The sequence below is a fragment of the Triturus cristatus genome, chromosome 4_2 (assembly GCF_964204655.1).
Source record: "Triturus cristatus chromosome 4_2, aTriCri1.1, whole genome shotgun sequence".
Classification (NCBI taxonomy): domain Eukaryota; kingdom Metazoa; phylum Chordata; class Amphibia; order Caudata; family Salamandridae; genus Triturus; species Triturus cristatus.
The window spans coordinates 516,202,598-516,225,508 of record NC_140586.1 but is presented as its reverse complement, the minus strand read 5'-3'; the positions used below and the strand labels follow the sequence as shown (position 1 = coordinate 516,225,508).

The 22,911-nt window shown below is 42.6% G+C and overlaps 1 protein-coding gene across 4 annotated transcripts in view; it reads right to left on the bottom strand.

Moving 5' to 3' along the window:
• Positions 1 to 22,911, bottom strand: part of SH3GLB1 (SH3 domain containing GRB2 like, endophilin B1) — a 316,467-nt gene that overhangs the window by 71,904 nt on the left and 221,652 nt on the right. For 2 of the 4 annotated variants that reach the window (XM_085602120.1, XM_085602122.1), the window contains exon 6: positions 877 to 915. The exons of 1 other annotated variant lie outside the window; for it this stretch is intronic. In XM_085602120.1, the coding sequence (XP_085458246.1) occupies positions 877 to 915 (39 nt within the window). Of the gene's footprint in view, positions 1 to 828; positions 916 to 22,911 lie in introns of all 4 variants that reach the window. One more of the 4 variants, XM_085602119.1, reaches the window with a different exon arrangement.

Genomic DNA, 22,911 nt, shown 5'->3' with positions numbered 1-22,911 from the left:
TGGACAGGGAGGCAACAGTCCTTTTCTTTACCTCTCTAGCCCAAAGAAAATACTGTAGAATAATCAGCACACTTCTTTGGCAATACATCCATGAGGGAAAACGAAGCATCATTGTAAATTGTTTGGCAGCATTTTTTCATGATTTTAAGAGTCCCGGCATTTTATAGTTCTAACATTAATAATACATCTTATTGGAAATTAAGTAAAACCATGGCAATATCAGGTTACATTAATTTGGTGCATGATCACTTCTTAAAGTTCTTTATTAAAATAACCTCAAGGACAATTTTAATAAAGTAGATTAAAGTTTTGCAGCACAAAATAACACAAAGACCCTTCATTCATTCCCTTCATGAATACATTGAAATCTTGGTTCTACACATACACTATGTGGGAATGCTTTCTCTTGCTATTAATGGCACATTAGGATGTATTCTATTCTCATTTAAAAAAAGACATTTGAGGCAGATATCGCCATGGGAAAAAAGGGAAAAGCACAACCAAAGTGTTGACAGCTGTGCTAAGCACTGTAAGGAAACAATTTTCTGTATCGTGCTTTGCCTTAAGGTTTTTGGAGCTGAAACCAAACTGATGTAAATCCAACACCATATCTTTTTTTTTTTTTTTTTAAATAAATTCACCCACCAACAAAAAAAAAGTTTAATTGACACTTCCTTTTAAAATCGAATTGGTCAATAAAGTATTTTAAATAAGAAATATTTTCACCCAGTTTCTATTTAATTCATCAGATATACCTTGAACCATAAAAAGTTCAGGCACCAGCAAGAGAAAGCACTTAATCAGAAATAGAACCATAAGCCAACAAACCTTCAGCCATTGTACATGCAGTAAGCTGACCATGTAGGAAAAATTTACCATGAGATTGTCTCCTTCGGGCGGAGACAAATTTAGTTGCTTAGGTACACAAATATCACACAAAGACAAAAGCAGAATACATAGACTGGTCACAAAAGCAAAGAAATTGCATTATATGCAGCAATTATCGCATCCTTTGAGCATTACACAAAATCATTACAGCAGCCACACACACCAATTACTAATGCATTTTGTTTCTAACGCAAACTCTGTATGACTAGATTTTGTGTCTTAATACAATGCCACATTATAGTGCTTGGTCTAACTTTCTTTAGTTTCAGATAGGGATGTTGTAAACCTACCTTAATTTGGATCGCTCACTTCTAGATTAAAAAGTTATTTTTACTTCATGATTTCACAGCACTTTCCTTTACATTGAATGTGTAATACATTTGGTCAAAAGGACACAGAAAAGGACACAGTGCCCTGGAAGAGACTTAATGACTGCTTCAACAACACCAGATGTGAATAAAGATTGCGAAGACGATAGAATTGCAGTTTAAAACTAGTGGTGTGTAGTACGATTAACATCAATGAACCTAGAAAAAGTGGTCAGACTGCACAGCCAAAAATATACACTTTCTGGGTAAAGGTGCTGCGATCCAACTTAAAGATATTAGGAAACATGACTTACTTGTAATCCAAGTTCTCCATCAGTGGTACTTTATTAAAATCCAGATCGCTGGAAATCCCTGGCTGTGGGAGATTTCAAAACACACACAGAAATTGTACGCCTAAATCAAATATGTTTCTATTGAACAAAACTAGAATAAGAATAATAGCCTCAAAAAGAAAATGGTCTGTTTGAAACCTTATGAAAAATTGAGTGGGAAAGAACTACTCGTTTTCCGAATGAAAGAGACCAACAATTCTGATAAGTGAAAGGTCCTGCTGTAGTTCTTGCAGCAGGACCGGACAGTAAGCAGTAGAGACAACAGTAAAGACAACACCAATGCTACAATCCGGCAATAAACTGATTTATGCATGAGATCGTTGAGAAAAGGACACACCCTCTCAGAGTCGTGTGCAAGATGTTATTGGTGCGTACACATGCTTGCGGGTACGGTATCACCATCCTGAGTACACTAGAATGTATAGGTGTGAACTGGCTGTGGCTTCTTAAAAAGCTGTGTGATGAAAGACAACTTTATATGTTGGAAAACAAGATGGGGGAACAGGAGGCGTTGCCTGAGGCAAAGACTGATGAAAGCAGATACAAAGACTCGACAACTGTTGCGAGGTACAGATGTAAAGCCTGGCAGATAAGGGTGTACAAAGAAGAAAATCAGAATTTTCTGGTGCTCAAATATTGGCAGGGTACTCAACGGGAAGGCAGAGAGAGTAAAGTGAAAATAGCAGTGACTACCTAATTTCAGCCATGCACTAAACGGGCAGGTTTCTTCCTTGTAAATATTTCAAAGAGCCACTAAAAAGCTTGAAGCTCACGATGGAAGCTGCAGTAGGGAGTAACCTTGTTTTGCACCTGACAAGCAAGAATTCTGACTGTAAACCCCATAAATACACGCCGCAATGCCGAAAATGTATCACGCTTACTGTTCAAACTGGAGTCAATTAAGGATGCATTGGAAAGCAACCAGGTGTCTGGTGGTTTCAGGCCCCATGGCGAACAAACAAGGCATGCTTCTTTGTGTTTGAATGATCTAAACAAGCTTTTGCAATGCACTAGGTCTCGCATTTACACGAGTTTGAGCTAGTCGCATTGTAAATGTCAATGCCTTTTATTTATGTTTTGGTTTGGTAAAACCTGGCTCTTCGACAGAACCCCTCCTTGATGGACTGGAACCTGCGACCCCCCCCCCCCCCCCCAAGAGCCTTGAGACCCTTACAGGTGAGTAGTCGCGCTTAACAAACACCTGATTGATTGATTGTTTTTAAAACATAAATAAAAGACATTGTCATTTACAATGCCAATAGCTTAAACTTGCGATAGGTCTCGCATTTACGCATTGCAAATGCATTTATTTGGCAAGAGGTGCGCCCCAAACAGTGCTTTTGAGCGTGGGTCTTGGACCGAATGCTGTGCCTAGAGTGTTGAGTGTTCCTCTGCCAGGGGGAAAAAAGAACCTTTAAAAGAGTGAGGTAAAGAGAAGGGAAGTGGCAGGAGGTCAAAGAGACTGCAGCCTTGCTACTGAGTAACACTGACCTTCCGATGAGCCTGCGTGGGCCCCTTAGATCATCTCTGGGCCTTGCAAATGGTTGTGCACATTAAAGGCTAGCAGTGCACAGCGGTCCTAGTAGGTTGAAGGTCTGCATTCAGCTTTTAGTTCATATGCTTTTGGGTCAAAGTGCGTCTATAGGAGATATGTTTTACTAACATCTATAGGAGTTAGTAAAACATCCAGAAATTCCTAGTACATAAAGCTTTCCTTGAGCACATAAAAGCACAAAATGCAACAGTTTATATGGTAAAAGGACATGCAGACGACGGCTACCCCAGCAGCAAGTCCCCGTTCTGCCACATGTTGCTTATAAAATTATCTGACCCATTACTGCTATTTTTCCGCTGATATCCTCCTGGCAATTTCTACAAGAGAAGAGATGCTGCTAATACAGAGTGTGAGGTGAGGGGTGTTTGGGGGGGTTCGGGGAGCAGTGGGCCTTGGGAGGGATGAAGTGCCGTTGGGTAGGGGAGATGTGTGGGGCAGCCAGCGGTGTATGCTGATGGGGGCCGGTAGTGCTGAGGGCGCAGCACACAGGGAGGGGGGGGCAGCACGGATGACTGTGCCAGCAAGGGGGGGGGGGGGTCGAGGGCTCGTCGCCTCACGCAGGCACAGGATGGGTCAGGCCAGTGGAACGAGGGAGGGGGGGGGGGAAGGTCGTTAGTCCTCTGCCCTCTAGGCGATTGCTGATTTGGCTATAGCCCACACACATAGGGAGAGGATTGAGGGAGCTGCTGGAGTCCTTGGGTGGTGGTTCGAGGCCCAGTCTTCATGCCCTCAGCCTTTCATCCTTATGAGGCCGGTTGGATTGGTTGCAATTCCTACGGGCGCTGGGGTGACATGGGCGGGGTGTCGGGCACTGTCTGGGGAGGGCTGAAGGAGAGTGATGGGGCGTGATGTCTGTGTACGGCATATCCTCTACTCTGTGCCAACCCGCTAGGAAATGTCTCTCCCCATCTCTGCATGAATCGTGTGGTAGAAGCAGGGTTCAAGGGCCACACAAGTTTCCTACCAAGGCTATGAGTGATGTACGCCATGCTACCCACCAGCAACGTCCAGCGCACTCCACACTCTGTGCCACCCAACAACCGGTGCATTATTGTCACAGTCTTCACACACCATTACCTTCACTGCCACTTATCCATTTGTTGAGTTGGTGCCGAGTCTCAAAACCTGGGGCCTCAGCTCAAGACACAAGTTGGCCTCTCTGAGTTTTTCACCACCTCCTCTCCTCATGCTAAGTTGGGCTAATGCGCTGACAATGCTCTCCTCCCGGGTCTCCTTACAAATCATGGCATACGGTGTGTTCGGCGCAGGTGCAGTCCCAGAGGCATGCGAAACAAAAAACAAGTGCAAACTCACCCACCAATCAGAGGACAAACAAGCATTTAAAATGCAATAGGACTCGTATTTACGCGAGACCCATTGCATTTTAAACGGAAGTGCTGGCATCAAAGAAGGTGCGAACGGGAGGGGGCGGGGGGTGGGGGGGGGTGGTGGTCCAAGAAGTCACGGACTGCGGGAGGGAACGGGGAGAGGCAGGGGAACAAAACTGTTTATAAAGTAAAGGGGCTGATAGCCACGAAAGGACAAAAATGACGACATGGCCGTCAGGAGGCAGGACTAATAAGCCAAAAACCAATAACAATGCAGCATTTAGTATTTAAGCCAATCAAAAAGATGGGGGGAAAGTGGGCAGAGCTTACCCGCTATACAGTATACTGCATGCCTCGCAAAGTGAGCAACGCATGCACTGCAACGCTAGGCAAGACCTAAAAAGACAAGGGTGACACTTCTGAGAATGCACAGAACCGTGACAGTTGTGATGAAGAGTTTATAGAAAAGCACTACTGTCTATTTATCATCAAAGTGGACCATTACTGGAGTACAAATAATGTGACCACCGTTAAAATACGTTTTGCAACTTAGCTGAAGGAAACTTTAAATCACAAATGCAGTGAAAACTCATTCTTCTATTCTGTCCTCACAGGTACATTCCAACAGGTATAGATCAGAGGTACAGATATCCAACAGGGATGTGTGTCATTTAGCAAAAATGCCAGTGCATAAAAGGGATTATGCCAAATAGCAGCACAAGTGAAAACATTCTCATTTTGCCTGACATCTACCTTTCACATACTCATTTCCAGGAGCCAAACTAACCTGCATGTGAAAAGGTTCCCAGAAGTGATACATTTAGTGTTGAAGAAAGTGTTATACAGTACCATTGAACCTCTGACCCCCACGAAAGTAACTGAACACTAAGGCAGAAGGGGAGGAGGGGGGAGATGGGTACTAGAATAAATGACAGGCAAGAGAAATATCTACACGTGAAGCCCCCCCTAGGACTAGGAGTCCTAGGGGACTCGTGCGCAAGAGCGCAGAAAAATTCCTGCTCTATTACAGGGGCATTAGGCCTGGGAAATTAATAAAGTAGATGCACTGCTAAAATTCCTGCAAACAAAATTAAATCTTATTTGTAAGAATCATCTCAAAAGGGAGCAACAGAATTATGTAATCTGTAACCAAAGCTTTTAGAAAAAACAAAGGATTTTTTTTAAAAAAACACTACTGACCTAGTAGATGCCTCATTTGACAAAACAGTTTCAGCAGCTAAAAGAAATACAGAAAAACAACCATATGAAAAACTTATCTTTGCAGGCATTTTGTGATGCAACCTCAAGATAAGGCTGTAAAATTTTACCTGCAACAGGTCGCTACACTACAACATAAATTTTGTTCCCTGAAAAGAGGAATATTTTTACAAGGTATACCTGCAGGATGTGTCAAGGATTTTAAATTTTACCTGCAATGTCTTTCTTAATTTTTACCTCCTTGCTCATCAGCACATCAGGCTCAAAATTTGTGTAGAGAGGCTTGGCCTGCATTATGGGTGAGACACCTGGGCACGTATTGACCAAATTAACTAAAGCGAGATTATTTAAAAAAATTAAAAAAATAAAATCACACAGACAACAAATAAACTAAGATGCTGGTGGAATGCAAAATTAAAATAGCTGTCATCTGGAAAGATATGCAGGGCAATTTGCAACTGAGATGCTACGAGGTTAACAGATGCAAACCTAAATAAAGGCAAGGTAATGGACTGCGTTTGTGATCAAGGTCATAAACTGACTGATAAATACAGAATACACCTCAGAAGTGGTTCAAGAGAATTTGTAATGGTATACAGATATTGTACTTGAACTGCAGCCACTAAAAAAAAAAAAAATACCGACCAGTACTGCAAACAGGTTACAGAAAATAAACCACAACCTAGGAATCTGTGGAAAAAGTAGGTCTTGCTGGAGAATCCAAAAGCCACAGCATATAACACTGCCAAAGTTAATTGCTGGACCACTGAGAAAATATGCAAGTGCAGCATTTTAATTCAATATTCAGTGATCAAGATCTCTTGGGGGGCAAAGCATAAATGTTAATCTTGTACCAGCCAAAGGAGTAGATGTTCACTGTCTGAAGTAACATTTTTCTTCGATATTGAGGCTTCTTTTGACATTGGGAGAACAATTTGAATGTTGACAACAAAAAAGGCGAGGACATAACATGCACCCATGTGAAATACTAATTCATTAGCAGTCATAATGTACTAGCTTTTCTGTTTAACTTATCAGATTACTGTTTTGATTGCCAGACACAAGATGCCAGCTGCTTGCAACAATCTAAATATAGTATAAAAACATATTACCCTACAATTTAAAAGGACATGTAATGCAGTAAAACTAAAAGACTATTGCCTTCTGTTCCAAAACTAGACGAATAATGTCCTAGTCAAAGTAACTACCACAGCCAGCGAGGTAGAACCACAAATATTTTATGTCTCCAGGCATCAGATGTCGTTAAGCACGTCAGATCAGATTGTTTGTGTATTGTGCGTCTAAAAAGTACGGTGGAGTGGAAGTCTCGGACTATTCCTCTTCACAACCTGAGACACTTCTTTCTCCAAATCCTACAACAGAGGCACAGAAATAAAGTGTTTTAAAGTTTTTTTAAAGTTTTAATAGGAATTTACATGCTAGTGTCAAACAGCCAGTCGAAGTTTTCTTCCTTTTGCCCTGCAAGAAAAGCGATGGAAGCTGTGGCTAAACATGACGTAAAACAAATAACATTTATTTGGATAACCTCCAAACCAGTGAAGTGATCACTAAGCAAAAATCGTGAAGGCCTTTTAATTTTTAATTTTGATAGCTACATCCAAATCAGATATAATCAGTCAAATACCAAGTATGTTTCAAAGTAAAATCAGTTTATTTTCCATGTTTGAGATATATATAGCTATATCTATCCATATCTATATCTATATCTATATCTATATCTATCTATCTATCTATCTATATATCTATCTATATATCTATCTGTCACGTGATTTTAAACCTTTTAAGCGCGCACGTATGCACTGTGCTAATTTATGTCTCCACCTGTGAACAAGGCAAGACACCGAAACGCGTAGGGGAATGGAGAGGCTTTTGCGCTGCTAAAACCTGTGAATAAATGCCTTTATTCCGGTATTGGGCCTCATGTGTTGCTGTGACGGATGTTAAAAGACGGGCTGCTCCGTGCCCGTTGTTCTGAGGCCACCCTGAAGGGTCAAGGGCTCCTTTGCTCGGAGGCTGTGTCTGAATATTTATCTGGAGCACGACCCACTCGCCAATGTAATCCTAACCAAGGAGCCTATTTGAGCGAAAATACACTGGCTGCAGGAAGGGATTCAGAAAGAGGGATGACGTTTCTCTTTCCGATCGTGCTGGAGCTGAGGCTTTTACACAGGCAAATATGGAATAACAGCACCATGCCAGATATCGACGTGACGGTGAGAGTAATAATATCCACTATTATTGAGAAATGCACTGCAACGAATTGAACATTTAAAGAGGAACATAATCACTAAGATTCCATGTACTGGATTATGAATATCAGTGCAATGCATCATGGGGACTGTATTTCACAAAGACTGTCACGTGATTTTAAACCTTTTAAGCGCGCACGTATGCACTGTGCTAATTTATGTCTCCACCTGTGAACAAGGCAAGACGCCGAAACGCGTAGGGGAATGGAGAGGCTTTTGCGCTGCTAAAACCTGTGAATAAATGCCTTTATTCCGGTATTGGGCCTCATGTGTTGCTGTGACGGATGTTAAAAGACGGGCTGCTCCGTGCCCGTTGTTCTGAGGCCACCCTGAAGGGTCAAGGGCTCCTTTGCTCGGAGGCTGTGTCTGACTATCTATCTATCTATCTATCTATCTATCTATCTATCTATCTATCTATCTATCTATCTATCTCTCTATCTATATGTATATCTATCTATATATCTCTCTCTATCTATATATCTCTCTCTATCTATATATCTCTCTCTATCTATATATCTCTCTCTATCTATATATCTCTCTCTATCTATATATCTCTCTCTATCTATATATCTCTCTCTATCTATATATCTCTCTCTATCTATATATCTCTCTCTATCTATATATCTCTCTATCTCTCTATCTCTCTATCTGTCTCTATCTATATATCTCTCTATCTCTCTATCTCTCTATCTGTCTCTATCTCTGTCTCTATCTCTGTCTCTATCTCTGTCTCTGTCTCTATCTCTGTCTCTATCTCTATCTCTGTCTCTATCTCTGTCTCTATCTCTGTCTCTATCTCTATCTCTGTCTCTATCTATATATTCACTGAAAAAACCATAGGTTTCACACATGTTATAGTTAGCTGTACATTTTACTGATAAAAAACCAATGAAATTCCCCCGTTATAGTTACTGTAGGCAACTATAACTCACGCGACCGTAATGCTCTGCTGATGCTAATACTGTATTTAGACACTTATTTGCCCATGTCTTCTTCCATTAAATTTTAGCTATACATATATTACAAATATTTTTTTTTCATAAAGACACATATGTCATTAGCAGAGCATTACGGTCGCGTGAGTTATAGTTGCCTACAGTAACTATAACGGGGGAATTTCATTGGTTTTTTATCAGTAAAATGTACAGCTAACTATAACATGTGTGAAACCTATGTTTTTTTCAGTGAATTTGCAAGGTTTTTTAAATGCTAATTCCTAACTATAACGTGTGTGAAACCTATGTTTTTTTCAGTGAATTTGTACGTTTTTTTAAATGCTAACTTACTTTACGCCATTTGTGGCATGCGCGCCCAGTTAACGCAGTTCGTTCCGTGCGCGCACGGTACGCTTCGCGCACCGTGCGCGCACAGTGAGCACGTGGTGCGCTTCGCGCACCGCGCGCCCACTTTACGCAGTTAGTGCCATGCACGCGTGCCCACATTATGCGGGATGGGCCATGTACGCACGATGCGCTTCGCGCACCGTGCGCACATGGGGGACATATTATGTGCATCGTTGTGAAATGTTTTGTTTATTATTTTCGTTTAGTTGTTAAGCCATGCACAAATGGTGCCATTCGGGCACCATTTGAACATGGGGTGGGGAGAGTGTGGATAATTTTTTTTTTTTAAACAAATTTTTACCGTACGCGTACGGTAAGCGTAATCGGCGATTTTTCGAAAAAAAACAAAACATTTTTTTGGGCCTTGGGGGTTGTTTGGGGGCCCGTATATCACTGCTGGGTGATTATTATCTCAATATACTGCCCCTTTACACATTTTTGGGCTTCATTTATGCTGCCCCACTCAGAGTGCGAGAGAGAAAATGGCGGCCGCCGCTTCCTGGTTTCGGCCGATTCGAATGTTTACTAAGATCTAAGAGCCAATCAGAATCGCGCTCGCGCACGTCACCGTACGCGTACGGTAAGCGCACCGTAAGCGCACCGTAAGCTGGCTCAGATATATATATTGATTTAAAGGCTATTTTCTCAGAATCTACTGAACAGATTTACACCAAAAAGGCACTTCCTTGACCTGAGGACTACCTCTCTGCCAAATTTCAAGTAATTCTGTTCAGCCGTTCGGGCTGTAGCTGTGTCTAAAGGTCCTATGGAAAAATGCATGGGAAAAACGCGTTTTGGGACCCCCCTTTTATCTCAGCCCCCGCTTGACGAATCCCCCCGAGACTTTCAGGGTAGGAGCGGAGCGTAGCGCCCCACCTATTTTGAAAAATTCGCGAGGATTCGTCGACCGGCGCAAAAGTTATTCAAAATAGAATGTTGCGGATTTCCTATGGAAACTATAACTACCTACTGGCGACCGCCAGTAGGTAATATATATATATATATATATATATATATGTCAAACAATGCCTCCTCGGTTTAAGGAGCACTCTAAAACAGACGTAGTATCAGCTTCAACCAGCATTCTTTAATTCAGAGCATATTTACAAGCCTTACGCGTTTCGAAGTGAAAACTTCTTGATCACAGGCACAATGTGAGGCTTTGCAGGATTCAAAGGCATTTGTCCCAGCAGGCTTTTGTTTGTTCCAATTACCCCAGTGGGCCTCACAGGTGAGTAAAGTATCCTGTGCATGCTGGGATGTGTAGTACAAGCTCCAGTGTCATCGAGAATGCCTTTTTAAATATTATTTCCCTTAGTAGGTCCTGCGCTGCCACACACACTAGATAATTGTTTTTCAACCCTTTGGTGGGCCTCTGCAAAGTTAAGAATGTCAGATGATTTCTGCCGGTCTGTTTTCCCAATCGGACTCGAGACAGTTCTGTGTCCGGGGCCTCTCTGATTTACGAGTGGTGCATCCTCACGGCTGGAGCGCCGTTAATTCATGTCAAACAATGCCTCCTCGGTTTAAGGAGCACTCTAAAACAGACGTAGTATCAGCTTCAACCAGCATTCTTTAATTCAGAGCATATTTACAAGCCTTACGCGTTTCGAAGTGAAAACTTCTTGATCACAGGCACAATGTGAGGCTTTGCAGGATTCAAAGGCATTTGTCCCAGCAGGCTTTTGTTTGTTCCAATTACCCCAGTGGGCCTCACAGGTGAGTAAAGTATCCTGTGCATGCTGGGATGTGTAGTACAAGCTCCAGTGTCATCGAGAATGCCTTTTTAAATATTATTTCCCTTAGTAGGTCCTGCGCTGCCACACACACTAGATAATTGTTTTTCAACCCTTTGGTGGGCCTCTGCAAAGTTAAGAATGTCAGATGATTTCTGCCGGTCTGTTTTCCCAATCGGACTCGAGACAGTTCTGTGTCCGGGGCCTCTCTGATTTACGAGTGGTGCATCCTCACGGCTGGAGCGCCGTTAATTCATGTCAAACAATGCCTCCTCGGTTTAAGGAGCACTCTAAAACAGACGTAGTATCAGCTTCAACCAGCATTCTTTAATTCAGAGCATATTTACAAGCCTTACGCGTTTCGAAGTGAAAACTTCTTGATCACAGGCACAATGTGAGGCTTTGCAGGATTCAAAGGCATTTGTCCCAGCAGGCTTTTGTTTGTTCCAATTACCCCAGTGGGCCTCACAGGTGAGTAAAGTATCCTGTGCATGCTGGGATGTGTAGTACAAGCTCCAGTGTCATCGAGAATGCCTTTTTAAATATTATTTCCCTTAGTAGGTCCTGCGCTGCCACACACACTAGATATATATATATATATATATATCTACTGGCAGTCGCCAGTAGATAGTTATAGTTAGGACCGAGTTCCCATAGGAAATCTGAAAATTCTATTTTGAATAACTTTGGCGCCGGTTGACTTATCTTCGTGAAATTTTCAAAACTAATGGGGCGCTCCGCTCAGCTCCTACCCTGAAAGTCTCGAGAAAAAAGGAGGGTCCCAAAACGTGTTTTCCCCATGCATTTTCCCATAGGACCTTTAGTCGAAGGTACAGCCCGAACAGCTGAACTGAATTACTTGAAATTTGGCAAAGAGGTAGTCCTCAGGTCAGGCATGTGCCTTTTGCATATATGGTGTCAATCTGTTCAGTAGTTCCTGAGAAAATTGCAGTTAAAAGTACATAAATATCTATATGCGCGCACCGTGCGCGCACCATAATGGCCGCGAGCGTAATTCTGATTGGTGGTTAGATGTCAGTCAACATTCGAATCGGTCGAAATCAGGAAGTGTCGGACGCCATTTTGTGTGTGACAGTGAAAAAGAAAGGTGGAGAACGTTAAAAGGGGGCAGGGTAGAGAGTTCCTGACCCCCTAGCCTTTGTCAGGGGGTCCCTGAACGACCCCGAAGGGTGAAAAAAACATTTGATTTTTTTTCAAAAACTCGCGGGGTGCGCGCACCGTGCGTGCACCGTGAAAAGCCCTTAGAAAAAAAAAAATATTTTAAACTGTTTATAAGTTTATAGAAGATATTAACTATGCTGTTCAACTTTATCCAAATTCAAAAAAAAGAGCTGGGCCATATTACAGGATACAGTCAATCTATAACTATATACATAGGTAGTTTATTGTAAAATAAATATATAAAAAATATAATACATACATAAATTAGCATTTAAAAAACCTTACAAATTCACTAAAAAAACCATAGGTTTCACACACGTTATAGTTAGAAATTAGCATTTAAAAAACCTTGCAAATTCACTTAAAAAACCATAGGTTTCACATATGTTATAGTTAGCTGGACATTTCACTCCTAAAAAACCATTGAAATTCCCCCGTTATAGTTAGTTTAGATAACTATAACTCGCGCGACCGCAATCCACTGCTGATGACGTCACATATTACGTCACTCATGACATGGCCAGTGACATCACTGATGACATCTCAAATGACATCACTGATGGCATCATCCTTGTGATAGAGTGGCGGTCCCGCGAGTTATAGTTATCTAAACTAACTATAACTGGGAAATTTCAATGGTTTTTTACGAGTGCAATGCCCAGCTAACTATAACATGTGTGAAACCTATGGTTTTTTTCAGTATATATATATATATATATATATATATATATATATATATATATATATACTCTTTGACAAAGGCTGGTATCAGCCGAAACGTGTTAGTACGGACACGACACAAAGTATTCTTGATTAAATACCTTGCCGGGAGTGTCCACCTCGGCTCTTTTTTGCTAAGAGAGGTTTGAAGGAGAGATAGATAGATAGATAGATATAGTAGGATTTACTAGAGAATGCACAAGCCTTACAAAGCAGTTCAACAAGGATCAAAAAATGCTCTACTGCATGCATGTAACCAGACCACATGTAAAGTGGACTGGATACCAAGTAAATGCATGAGTTGGGAGACTTGGTAAGTTGTAAGTGAATAAATAAAATAGACCAGTGTGTAAAATCAGCATAAGTGGCAATTAAATGACCTTTTCTCAGCATTATTTAAATAAACATTGAGAAGGCTAGCAGCATTTAGAGCACCCTTTTTTAGGAAATCTACTCCCCCACAAGCACAGACGCAGGTTTTGCTTTTTAGTCAAAATTTGTTATCGTGAAAAACACCACTTCTACACAAGTCGATCCAGTCCTTTGCCAGTAAAATGACTTCATGTGCAAAACAATGAAACTAGCACATACAATAAGGGGTTGCTTCTTGCACAATGCAAACTTTCTAGGCCAATGAAAGGGAATGCACGTGCATGCTATGTGTTTGGTTCCTTAGTTTTAGATGTGTGTCACAGAGTTTTGTGTCAGCTAGTGTAGCACTTTAGCTGATCTATGGCTTTGGAGAGGATCATTATGGTCACAGGACCATCCACTTTAGACGCTCATTCTTTGGAAACCCTAAATTACCTTACTTTTTCTTGTCGGATTCAATCACAAAATACATCTTATATTCCATACTAAAGCTTGTAGGGGATGGGTAATCCCAAAGTAAGCTTAAATACGCTAGGGCAGGAGGAAGCAAGGGCTTGAGGTTTGCCAAAGCTACCTGACAGGCCTGCTCTTGACAAAGTGAAGCTGTGTTGAGGTGCACTTTTTGACAAAAGAATTCTTCAGAGAGGGCAGTAAATGTGCAACCAACCATCTTAATATATTTGCCTTAGAAAGGACTTTAAAAACAACCACATTTTGAACTAGAGCAACTGCAGTCTCTGGAAGAAAACTGTAAGCTCAAGTATTTGCTTGATATGAAAGTTATCGACTTTAAGTAGAAAGGAGGAATGTGGGGAAAATACTATTTCAAAATTATGGAATACTGTGAATAGTCAGTTACAGATTGAGAATTGATTCAGCAAGCCATTTGAACCCTAAGATAAATACAGCCCGTCATAACAATTGTTTAATATTACACCTTTATATAGGCTGAAATGGATATCAGAGATTCAAATACTATGTTACACTACCAAAATGGAGTGCCCGGTCTTATGTAAGGGACTTTCCTACTCCTCAAGCAATTTATTTAGATAATAATGGTACTCTAAACTACCATCTAGGTCTCTCTAGGCAGGCAGTTACTGTGGCCAATGTACTTTATGTGAGTCTGTAGTAAACATGAAACAATAAACAAAACGCCTCTCTAAGAGAAAGGAATGCTTTAAACACCAAGACATTTCTATTTAAAAGAGTAACATTTTCTTGTAAGGCATTGTAGCTTCTGAGAATATTCATTGGTTGCTAAGACAGATTCAATTGCCTGTAGCCTATGGCCTCAGTGCTACACTGATACTTCAAAGCTAAGGTCAGGAAAACAGAAAGCTTGTGAGTTTTAAAGATGAAAGTAGCAAAACAGGCCATACACCAAAATGAATAGAGTATATACTCAGCTTTGACTGGTCACTTGCACAAGTAGTGGTAGATCTCGAGTTAACCACTACATTACCAGAACAAATGTTGTTTGTACCTTAATATACTATGGGCCAGATGTACGACCCATTTTTGCATGCGCAAACGGGTTTACAACCCGTTTGTGCATGCAAAAACCTACAGGGCCATGTACAAAGCCTATTTAGCGAGTTGCAATTTATTTGCGACTCACTAAATAGGTTTTGCGACTCGCTATTAGGAAGGGGACTCACAAGCCATGTAAGAATGTTTTGCAACTGTAATTGGGGTTGCAAAACACTTGCAATTTACCGCCTTCTTTAAGAGGGTGGTAATGCAGTCGCAAATGGGAAGGGCACCCCTCCCCCCTTGCAAATGCAGGGGAAAATATTTTTTAGGGGCAGGCGGTGGTCCTAGGGATCACCACCACCTGCCCTTAAAAAAATAAAACAAAGAAGTCTCCTTTTTCTTTTTTTAAATGCATCCCGTTTCCCTTTAAGGAAAACAGGATGCATTTAAAACAAAAACTGCTTTATTTAAAAGCAGTCCCAGACATGGAGGTCTGCTGAGCCCATCAGGTCACCATCCCTGGAAGGGCCAGCCATTCCCAGTAGGGAAGCAAATTGAGAGTGCCTCATTAATATTAATGAGGCTCACATTTTGGAACCCCATTGGGAATCGCAATCAAGGTCACAGACACTGTACTACATACCAATTTGTGACTTGCAATTTGTGAGTCACTATTGCAAAACAATTTTCGACTCGCAAATTACTTGGTAGTACATCTGGCCCTATATGCCTTTGAATTTGCCTTGCCCTTTTCCGGCATACTTTGATATTTCAAAATTAGGCTTTTCCAGATTTGTATGTATTTTAATGTTATGAAATAAAAGATGCTGCTTTGCACCACATCTGTCATTTGGCCATGCACAGCTATCAGACTGTGCAATGAATCTGGTTTATTTTCATTGCACTGCTTCCCTCTTAGTGCTCTGCATATCATTTCTTTCATATGTGGTGCTTTACGAGACAGCGACTTGTGATTAACATGTTGATTACTATGAATACTTTTTTCCAGGCCACTCCTTATGCATGTTGCCCTACAGCAAGGAACAAAGTTATGTCTTTTAATAAAAAAATAAACAATAAAAATAAACAAATCACATGGGGAGAGGTAGGCCACGCAGGAGCAAGTGGGGACTGCAACAGGGAGTGGGCAGGGGATCAACCGACATGCTTGCAGTTTTGTTGTTGTTTTATATACTGCAAACTCGACCCGAAGCTATTGGAGCAGTTCACATGAGAACCAGTTACATTACACCAAGGCACAGTCATTGTTGGTAGGCATTGCGTGAGGAAGTGATTTGCCCAGAGTCATAGGAGAAGTAAAAAAGAAGAAGCATTGGCATAGTCAATAGGTCTCACCTTTGGGACCTTAAAAGTGTTTAGCCAGAGATATTGACTTTGCCTATGTTTTTAAGCTGTGCTGTACATTAGTTTGTAGAATGCTGCAAAGTTATAATAAAGAAGTGTTTAAAGAGTTTTTGTTGCCTTATATATGACCAAGAAAGCATTACGTACAAGTGAAAGACTATATTAAAAAAGTATTACCTATAAATAATGTCTTGATCTAATTTTGTTCTTTAAATGCTGGCAACGTGTTTCTGCATGTGCCAATGCTTGCTTATGGTTTTTTTTTTGTTATGGGGGGGCATAAATAACAGGAGGCTGAAGCTTGGGAAATAGTACCTGTGTAACAGTTAGTTATCATCATCATCAATAATCTTTATTCGGATATAAAAGTATCCATAAAAGATGCACATCATAAAACAATCATACAACCATTAAAAAAGTTAGAAACAATTATACGCATTACATATAAAATCAATAAAAATAAAACCCCGTTTGTACATACAGGTTAATAGAATAAAAACGGGACAATCAATTACTGTAAACCTTTGTGTGCGACTTTCATACATTGGATAATACAGAGTGGGTCTGTGAGCGGCCAATAGGTCCTACACAATTGTCCACTACCTACTTCATTGGACCTCTCCTCTAGTGATTCTTAATTTGACTGCCAGTCGCAGAAAGTGCACAGTGCTAAATAAAACAAAAGGGTCAGTGGACAGTTTAAGAAATAGAAGGGCCACTTTGGCCTGTCTGATTTTGGCTCGTCTTAGGACAGATTTTAAGAACCAGGACCTTGGGAATGCATAAAAGGGGCAGAGTAGGACGAAATGAAGGGTATCTTGCGGAGATCTTAGATCGCACCCGCAACACCCTTTTGTCCTAACATCGCCTACAAATCCAGCTGGGACTGACAGGATGTGGTGCAAGAGGTTTAGCCTAAATCTGGTCATCAGGAATCTATCCTGTCTATTATATATATTAGACAGGTAGAATTCCATCCCCAAAGAGGTTTTTGTAAGCTGATATTGACTAACACTGCTTTTCCGCCCTTCTCTGTCCTCTCTGGCCCTGACTGTATATCGCAGGAAATCTGCCTTTATGAGACCCTTGTCCCTATTAACTAATATATATGGATTATTAAAAAAAAATTCATGGCCCAATCTATTTAGTACGTTCCTTACGTATTTGAGCCAGGGTATTTGCAACCCCTTTTCCCCCCTCATGCAATCCTCCAGGATTTGTCTACTTAACACTGCCTCAGGATTTGTCCAAATTTTGACCCAACAAATTATCGGGTTGAGCTGAACCCTATCACTGAGGTGGGGGATGCCCAGTTCCTCGTGAACAATATAGGAGGGGATACATTGAGGCACTTGCAGGAGTCTCCTTAAGAACTTGTTTTCTTCCGTTTGGATTTTTTTCCCGTCTATAAAACCCCACACCTCACTCCCATACAGTGTCTTAGCACAACAAACCGACCTATATAGATTTACTATTTCATTAGGCGACCAGCGGCCAAGTCTGCTTGCATAATTCATAATTGACCCTACAGCACTAGGGTATTGGCTGCATTTGTGCCTTGCAAGGGATTTGAAGCTGAGGTCCTTATCAAACGTGATCCCCAAATAATTAAAAAATGTTACCTTCTCCAGTTTGTGGGTACCTATGGAGAAAGTACAGTTCTTTAGAGGCGTTTTACCTGCTTCCATGACATAAGACTTTGAAAGGTTGGGGACTAAGTCTAAGTCTGCCATAAAGCGTACAAAACCGCTTATAAGGGTCTGCAGGCTCCTTCCTGTGCGCGCCAGGAGTACCGCGTCATCTGCATAAAGGAGGACTGATATGCTTCTCCTCCCAATGCAGGGACAATCGGCCTCCAGATCACCAAGCGCCTTGTCAAGCCCATTAATATAGAGCGTGAACAAAAAAGGGGCAAGAATGCATCCTTGTCTCACCCCTCCACGACACCGAAAGTCCTCTGTGACGTCCCCCTTCTCACTAAATCTGACCCGTGCCGTGGTGTTTAGATGAAGTGTTCGTAAAATATGGATCAGACCTGGATCAACGCCCAAAGCATCCAGGATCTCCCACAGCTTTCTTCTGTTTACGCAGTCGAATGCTGCTGAGAGATCCATAAATGCCAAGTAAACTGTGCCTTCCCAGGCCACAGTATACTTTGCTACCAGATGATACAGGTTGAGGCATTGATCAGTTGTGGAACGCCCATTTCGGAACCCGTACTGCACGTCTGTGATGATGTTATTCTCATCGGCCCAAACCATTAAACGGTTTAAAACGACTCTCCCCAGAATTTTCGCCGTAACGTCTATAAGGGAAATTGGGCGATAGCACTGTGGGTCATTTCTATTGCCCTTTTTAAATATTGGCACAATAATGGCCGTGGACCAGGATCTGGGCATACCCGCTTCAATGGCTGTATTAAACACCCTGGTCAGTATCGGAGCCCAGAGGTCTACCTGACTTTTAAAGAGATCAGGGGGTATCCCATCTGGCCCCGGTGCCTTCCTCGGTACCAAACCCTCTATCCCCAGTTTGACCTCATAAACCGTAATGGGTGACCAATCACCGCTTGGAGATCCTGCGACTGGAATTGGCTGCTCGGCAGGCTCGCCGCGATTATATAGGCCTCTGAAGTGCGCCGCCCATTCGTCTGGCAGGATATGAGAAACCAACTGAGGCTTATTTGGGGGTTAGAAGCATGGGGCATTTATGATCCTCCAAAAACTGGTCATATCGTGAAGCTCCGCTGCCTCTCTCAGTGATTCCCAGGCCTCTATTTGTAGGGAAGTTTTTCGTGCCTTAATGGCCTTTTTATACCGGGCCCTACAGTCAGCGATCTTTCCTTTGTCCCTTGGGACTATTAATACTGCCAGCTTTAAGTCCCTGTGGGCTCTAGAACAGCTCGTGTCGAACCATCTAGGACCGAGATCTACCTTGGGCTTTGGTTTACTCCTTAAGAGGGTATCTATGTGCTGGGCAGTACCCACAAACGCTGCAATCAGGTCCGTCCCCTCAACAGTAAGATCTAAACACCTCCACATGTGATTCTCGGCATTGGCAAGGAGTGCCCTATGGAGTTCTTCCCCGTCAATGTTACCCCATCTAATTCTTCTTCCCTGGTCCTTTGCCTTAAATTCACCCGTAGTGGTCCTTCTATCCATTTTAGTACAGGGAATGATGTCCTCCAGTGACATAACCAGGGGATTATGGTCACTAAACGCACTGGGCACTATCCTAAAGTGGCCTACCCTAGTTGTTAAGACGGTGGAAATGAAAATATAGTCAATTATTGAATTACAACCCCTTCCCTTAAAGGAGGGGGCAATATTGTTAGACTTCCCACAATCAATCATGTCCATCGTCTGAGTTAAGGCAAACTCACTCAGGACTGTGCTCAGTGCCAAACCCTCTCTGGAATGCTCCGGATGCCAACCCTTAGTGGAAGGACAATCATCCCAGATGCCACCTTCCCATTTCAAACATGGGCACTGGTGGCAATTAAAGTCACCCATAAGGATTAACTGGGATCCTGCATCCCCTGAATCCTGTAGGTTGGCCAGTCTCTCCTCTAGCTCCACCAAGTTTGTCAAAGATTGTCCCGCATTATAAAAATTTATAAAAATGAGCTTTAAGCCCATCAATGAGTATTTTACGCCCTGGAGGCAGCCTGAATCCCACCCCAAATCTTGCCACTTCCCTTGCAGCGTCAGTGCTACATACATTATTAATCCACCCTTGGCACGGCCCATACTGGATTTCCGGGCCGGCACAAAAAACATTTTGTATCCTTCCAGGAATGGGACAGTTTTATTGATTTCCCATGTTTCCTGTAAGCAAATGACTTGGAATTTTTTGATGAAAGCTAACCATTCAGTGTTTTGAATCTTGCCTGCAAGCCCTGCAATATTCCAGGAGATAATCCTCAGGTCCTTAAGGTTTGGATCTAAACCCCTAGTCACTCTGATCATCTTTCTTGGGAGAGGGAAACTATCAGAGCCAGTTGGCAATGTTGGCCTGACTTCCATTTCCATCCCCTGCCCTACTAAGGGGACAACTTCTGGATCTGAGTCAGGGACCCCTGGGATGTTAGTATCTACAATATTACAAGGAATGTCATCTACCATCTCAGGCTCCCTACTCCCTGTTTTTGTCAGTCAGTCTTGTTCGTCCAGTGGCGAGAAACAAGAGAGCTGAGCGAATCTATTTGTGTCGTATACAGGGACCACCTCCCTCCTTTTTTTGACATCCCAAGGCCCCAGCCATCTCTGCCCACTCTCTGGTGCACTATTCCTGTAAAAGAAGTGCAGGGGTAACATCCTTATACAGGACCCAAAACCCCCATCCCTGTGTCGATTGTCAAGCAAATCTCTTACCATCTCAGGGTGTTTGAGGTTAACAATGACACAGTCACCTGCAAACCTTTTCTCGCTGTTCCCAATCCAAGCCACCCTCCTGGCCATTAGAATGTGCCTATGCTGGAGCCTCGTCCCAGGTGTATTGTTACGCATCCAGTTTGTTAATGATAGAGTTGGTTAGTTAGTTAGTTAGTGAGAAAGTTAGTAAGTTAGTGAGTGAGTGACTTAGTGAGAGAGAAAGTTATTCAGTGAGAGAGAGAGTTAGAGAGTTAGTTTGGAGAGAGAAAGAGTCCGTGAGAGAGAGATAATTAGAATTAGTGTTAAAGTGAGTTAGATAGTGAGAGAGTTAGTGAGAGGGAGTGAGATAGTTAGTTAGTGAGAGAGTAAGCTAGTTAGTGAGAGAGTGAGTTAGTGAGAGAGTGAGAGAGTGAGTGAGAGAGTTAGTGAGTTAGTGAGTTAGTTAGAGGAAGGAACATACACCAGACCTCTTGTGACGAACATAACTGTGCAGTACACTACACAAACATTGCAGTATGCACAGATGTCATGGGCACACAATTACAAGTGAAGATCACAGCAAAACTGTAAACTTCTAACTTTTATACTCCGTGGACTAGGGAACATTGCAACATGCCAGTAGCTAAGGGCAGTCAAACATGCACGGCAGCTCAGCGGCAGTGAACTCGATGGATGACATACTCACAATGCAAAAAAAGTTATGCTCGGTACATGAAGAATGTCCACATTATGAAAAGGTGGCATTTCAGATGCCTGTTACATCTGCATTGACTGTTTGTCTTTCATGGTTCGTGCTGCCATGTGACTGCCGGCCACGTGACTGCCTGCCAATGGTGGATAAATGTAGACCGGGTGATGGTAAGGCCTTAAAAGGGATGCAGCCTTAAAGGGGGGGGGGGGGGAGGGGCTCTTGGCGGACGAGGGTTTGCCTCCACCAACCTTTCTGGGCACCAAGTCTGCCCCAGAGCAAAGCCGCATGGAGCTGCTCAGCAAGTCCCGGGGATGTGTCAAACCTTCCACGGTCTCTCGCGATGCAGACACTTCACACACGAACTGGAAACCTACTAAATGAAAGCTCATTTTACTGCTCACCCGGAGTGACAGCTCCTCTTCACCGGGTGAACGAGGAAAGAGTGTAGAAACCGGGGTCACAAGGAGGTTAGAATGTCAACTCAAGGCACCAACTTCAGAAAAAGCACCATTTGAACTTGTCTCAAACTACACAGTCACTGGGAGTCTCAGCCGAGGTGCCAAGGAACGTATGAACAATTTCAGAAATTTAGCATCTCACACTTAAGGTGTAAATCTACAGGCACGTTCGAGATCAGTCTAAAGTTATTACATTCAGATCATTTTAAAGGCGCTCTTTTCTAAACTAAACACGTACAAATTCACTACCTCAGCACATCTGCAAAAGGGTTCGCAGCCCACTTGGGGAAAGCGCCCACGTGCATGTGAGGCACTAGGAACCCTCGTCATACGGCCCTACCCTGTGACAGGTGCTCCCATTGCCGACCCGCAGCTGTGCATAGCAGGGGTCCGAGGCCCGGCTTTAGAAGGGCTCGCGGTGGTGGTGGTGACAGCACAAGAACCGCGAAGCTGAAGATCTGCTTTTCCCCTCCTAGCAGCGAGTGCTTGTCTGCAGTGAACGTGCAGGGAGCAAACGCTGCTACTAGGGGGCAGTGTGAGCACAAAATCAGGCTTTTCCAAGGCATGCAATGGGGCATGACAGCCTGAGGCAAGCTACCTTAATAGTGTCAAAACAAACATGAACAAGTAAAGCAAGTGCACGATTACTAGTTTTCAAACTCTCGCACTCGTGCTTGTGGCGATATCCACCTTGCGGGAAGGAGCAGCGGCCATATGTTTGTAATTAACGTTGCCGCGTCACTGCTCGCTCCCGCAAAGTGAATGCCGCCACAAGCACGAGTGCAGTGCTTGAAAAGTGAAGACCGATGGCTAAAGGCCCTCCTAGAGCATTGCATACGCGCTGCCTAGGCGAGACCTAAAAATGTTGCTCTCCAAATACGAGCATGGGAAGGATGCAAGCCATCCTTTCAAGAGAATGATAAAGAGGCAATGCTCCCAGGAGGAACAAACAAACAGAAGAAGTGGATGACAATTCAAGATGTATAAGGAAAGCCATTGAATAAAAAGCGAGCACACAGGAGTGAAAACAAAGACAACCAATGTTAGGAAGGGTTGGCCAGGGTCAATATTAAGAGTTCGATACAATCCACAATAGGATTTCACTTCCCAGACAGCAAAACCTGTCTGGTAGGCGAGGGCTAAAAATGTAACAAATTTCATATATGTAATTTCTGAAAAAGGTTTAGGTTTAATCCTTTTCTATGCCGTGGGTGTGATGATAACTATATGGTTAGATGGTGAACTCTATTAAGACTATAAATTACGCCAGAGAAA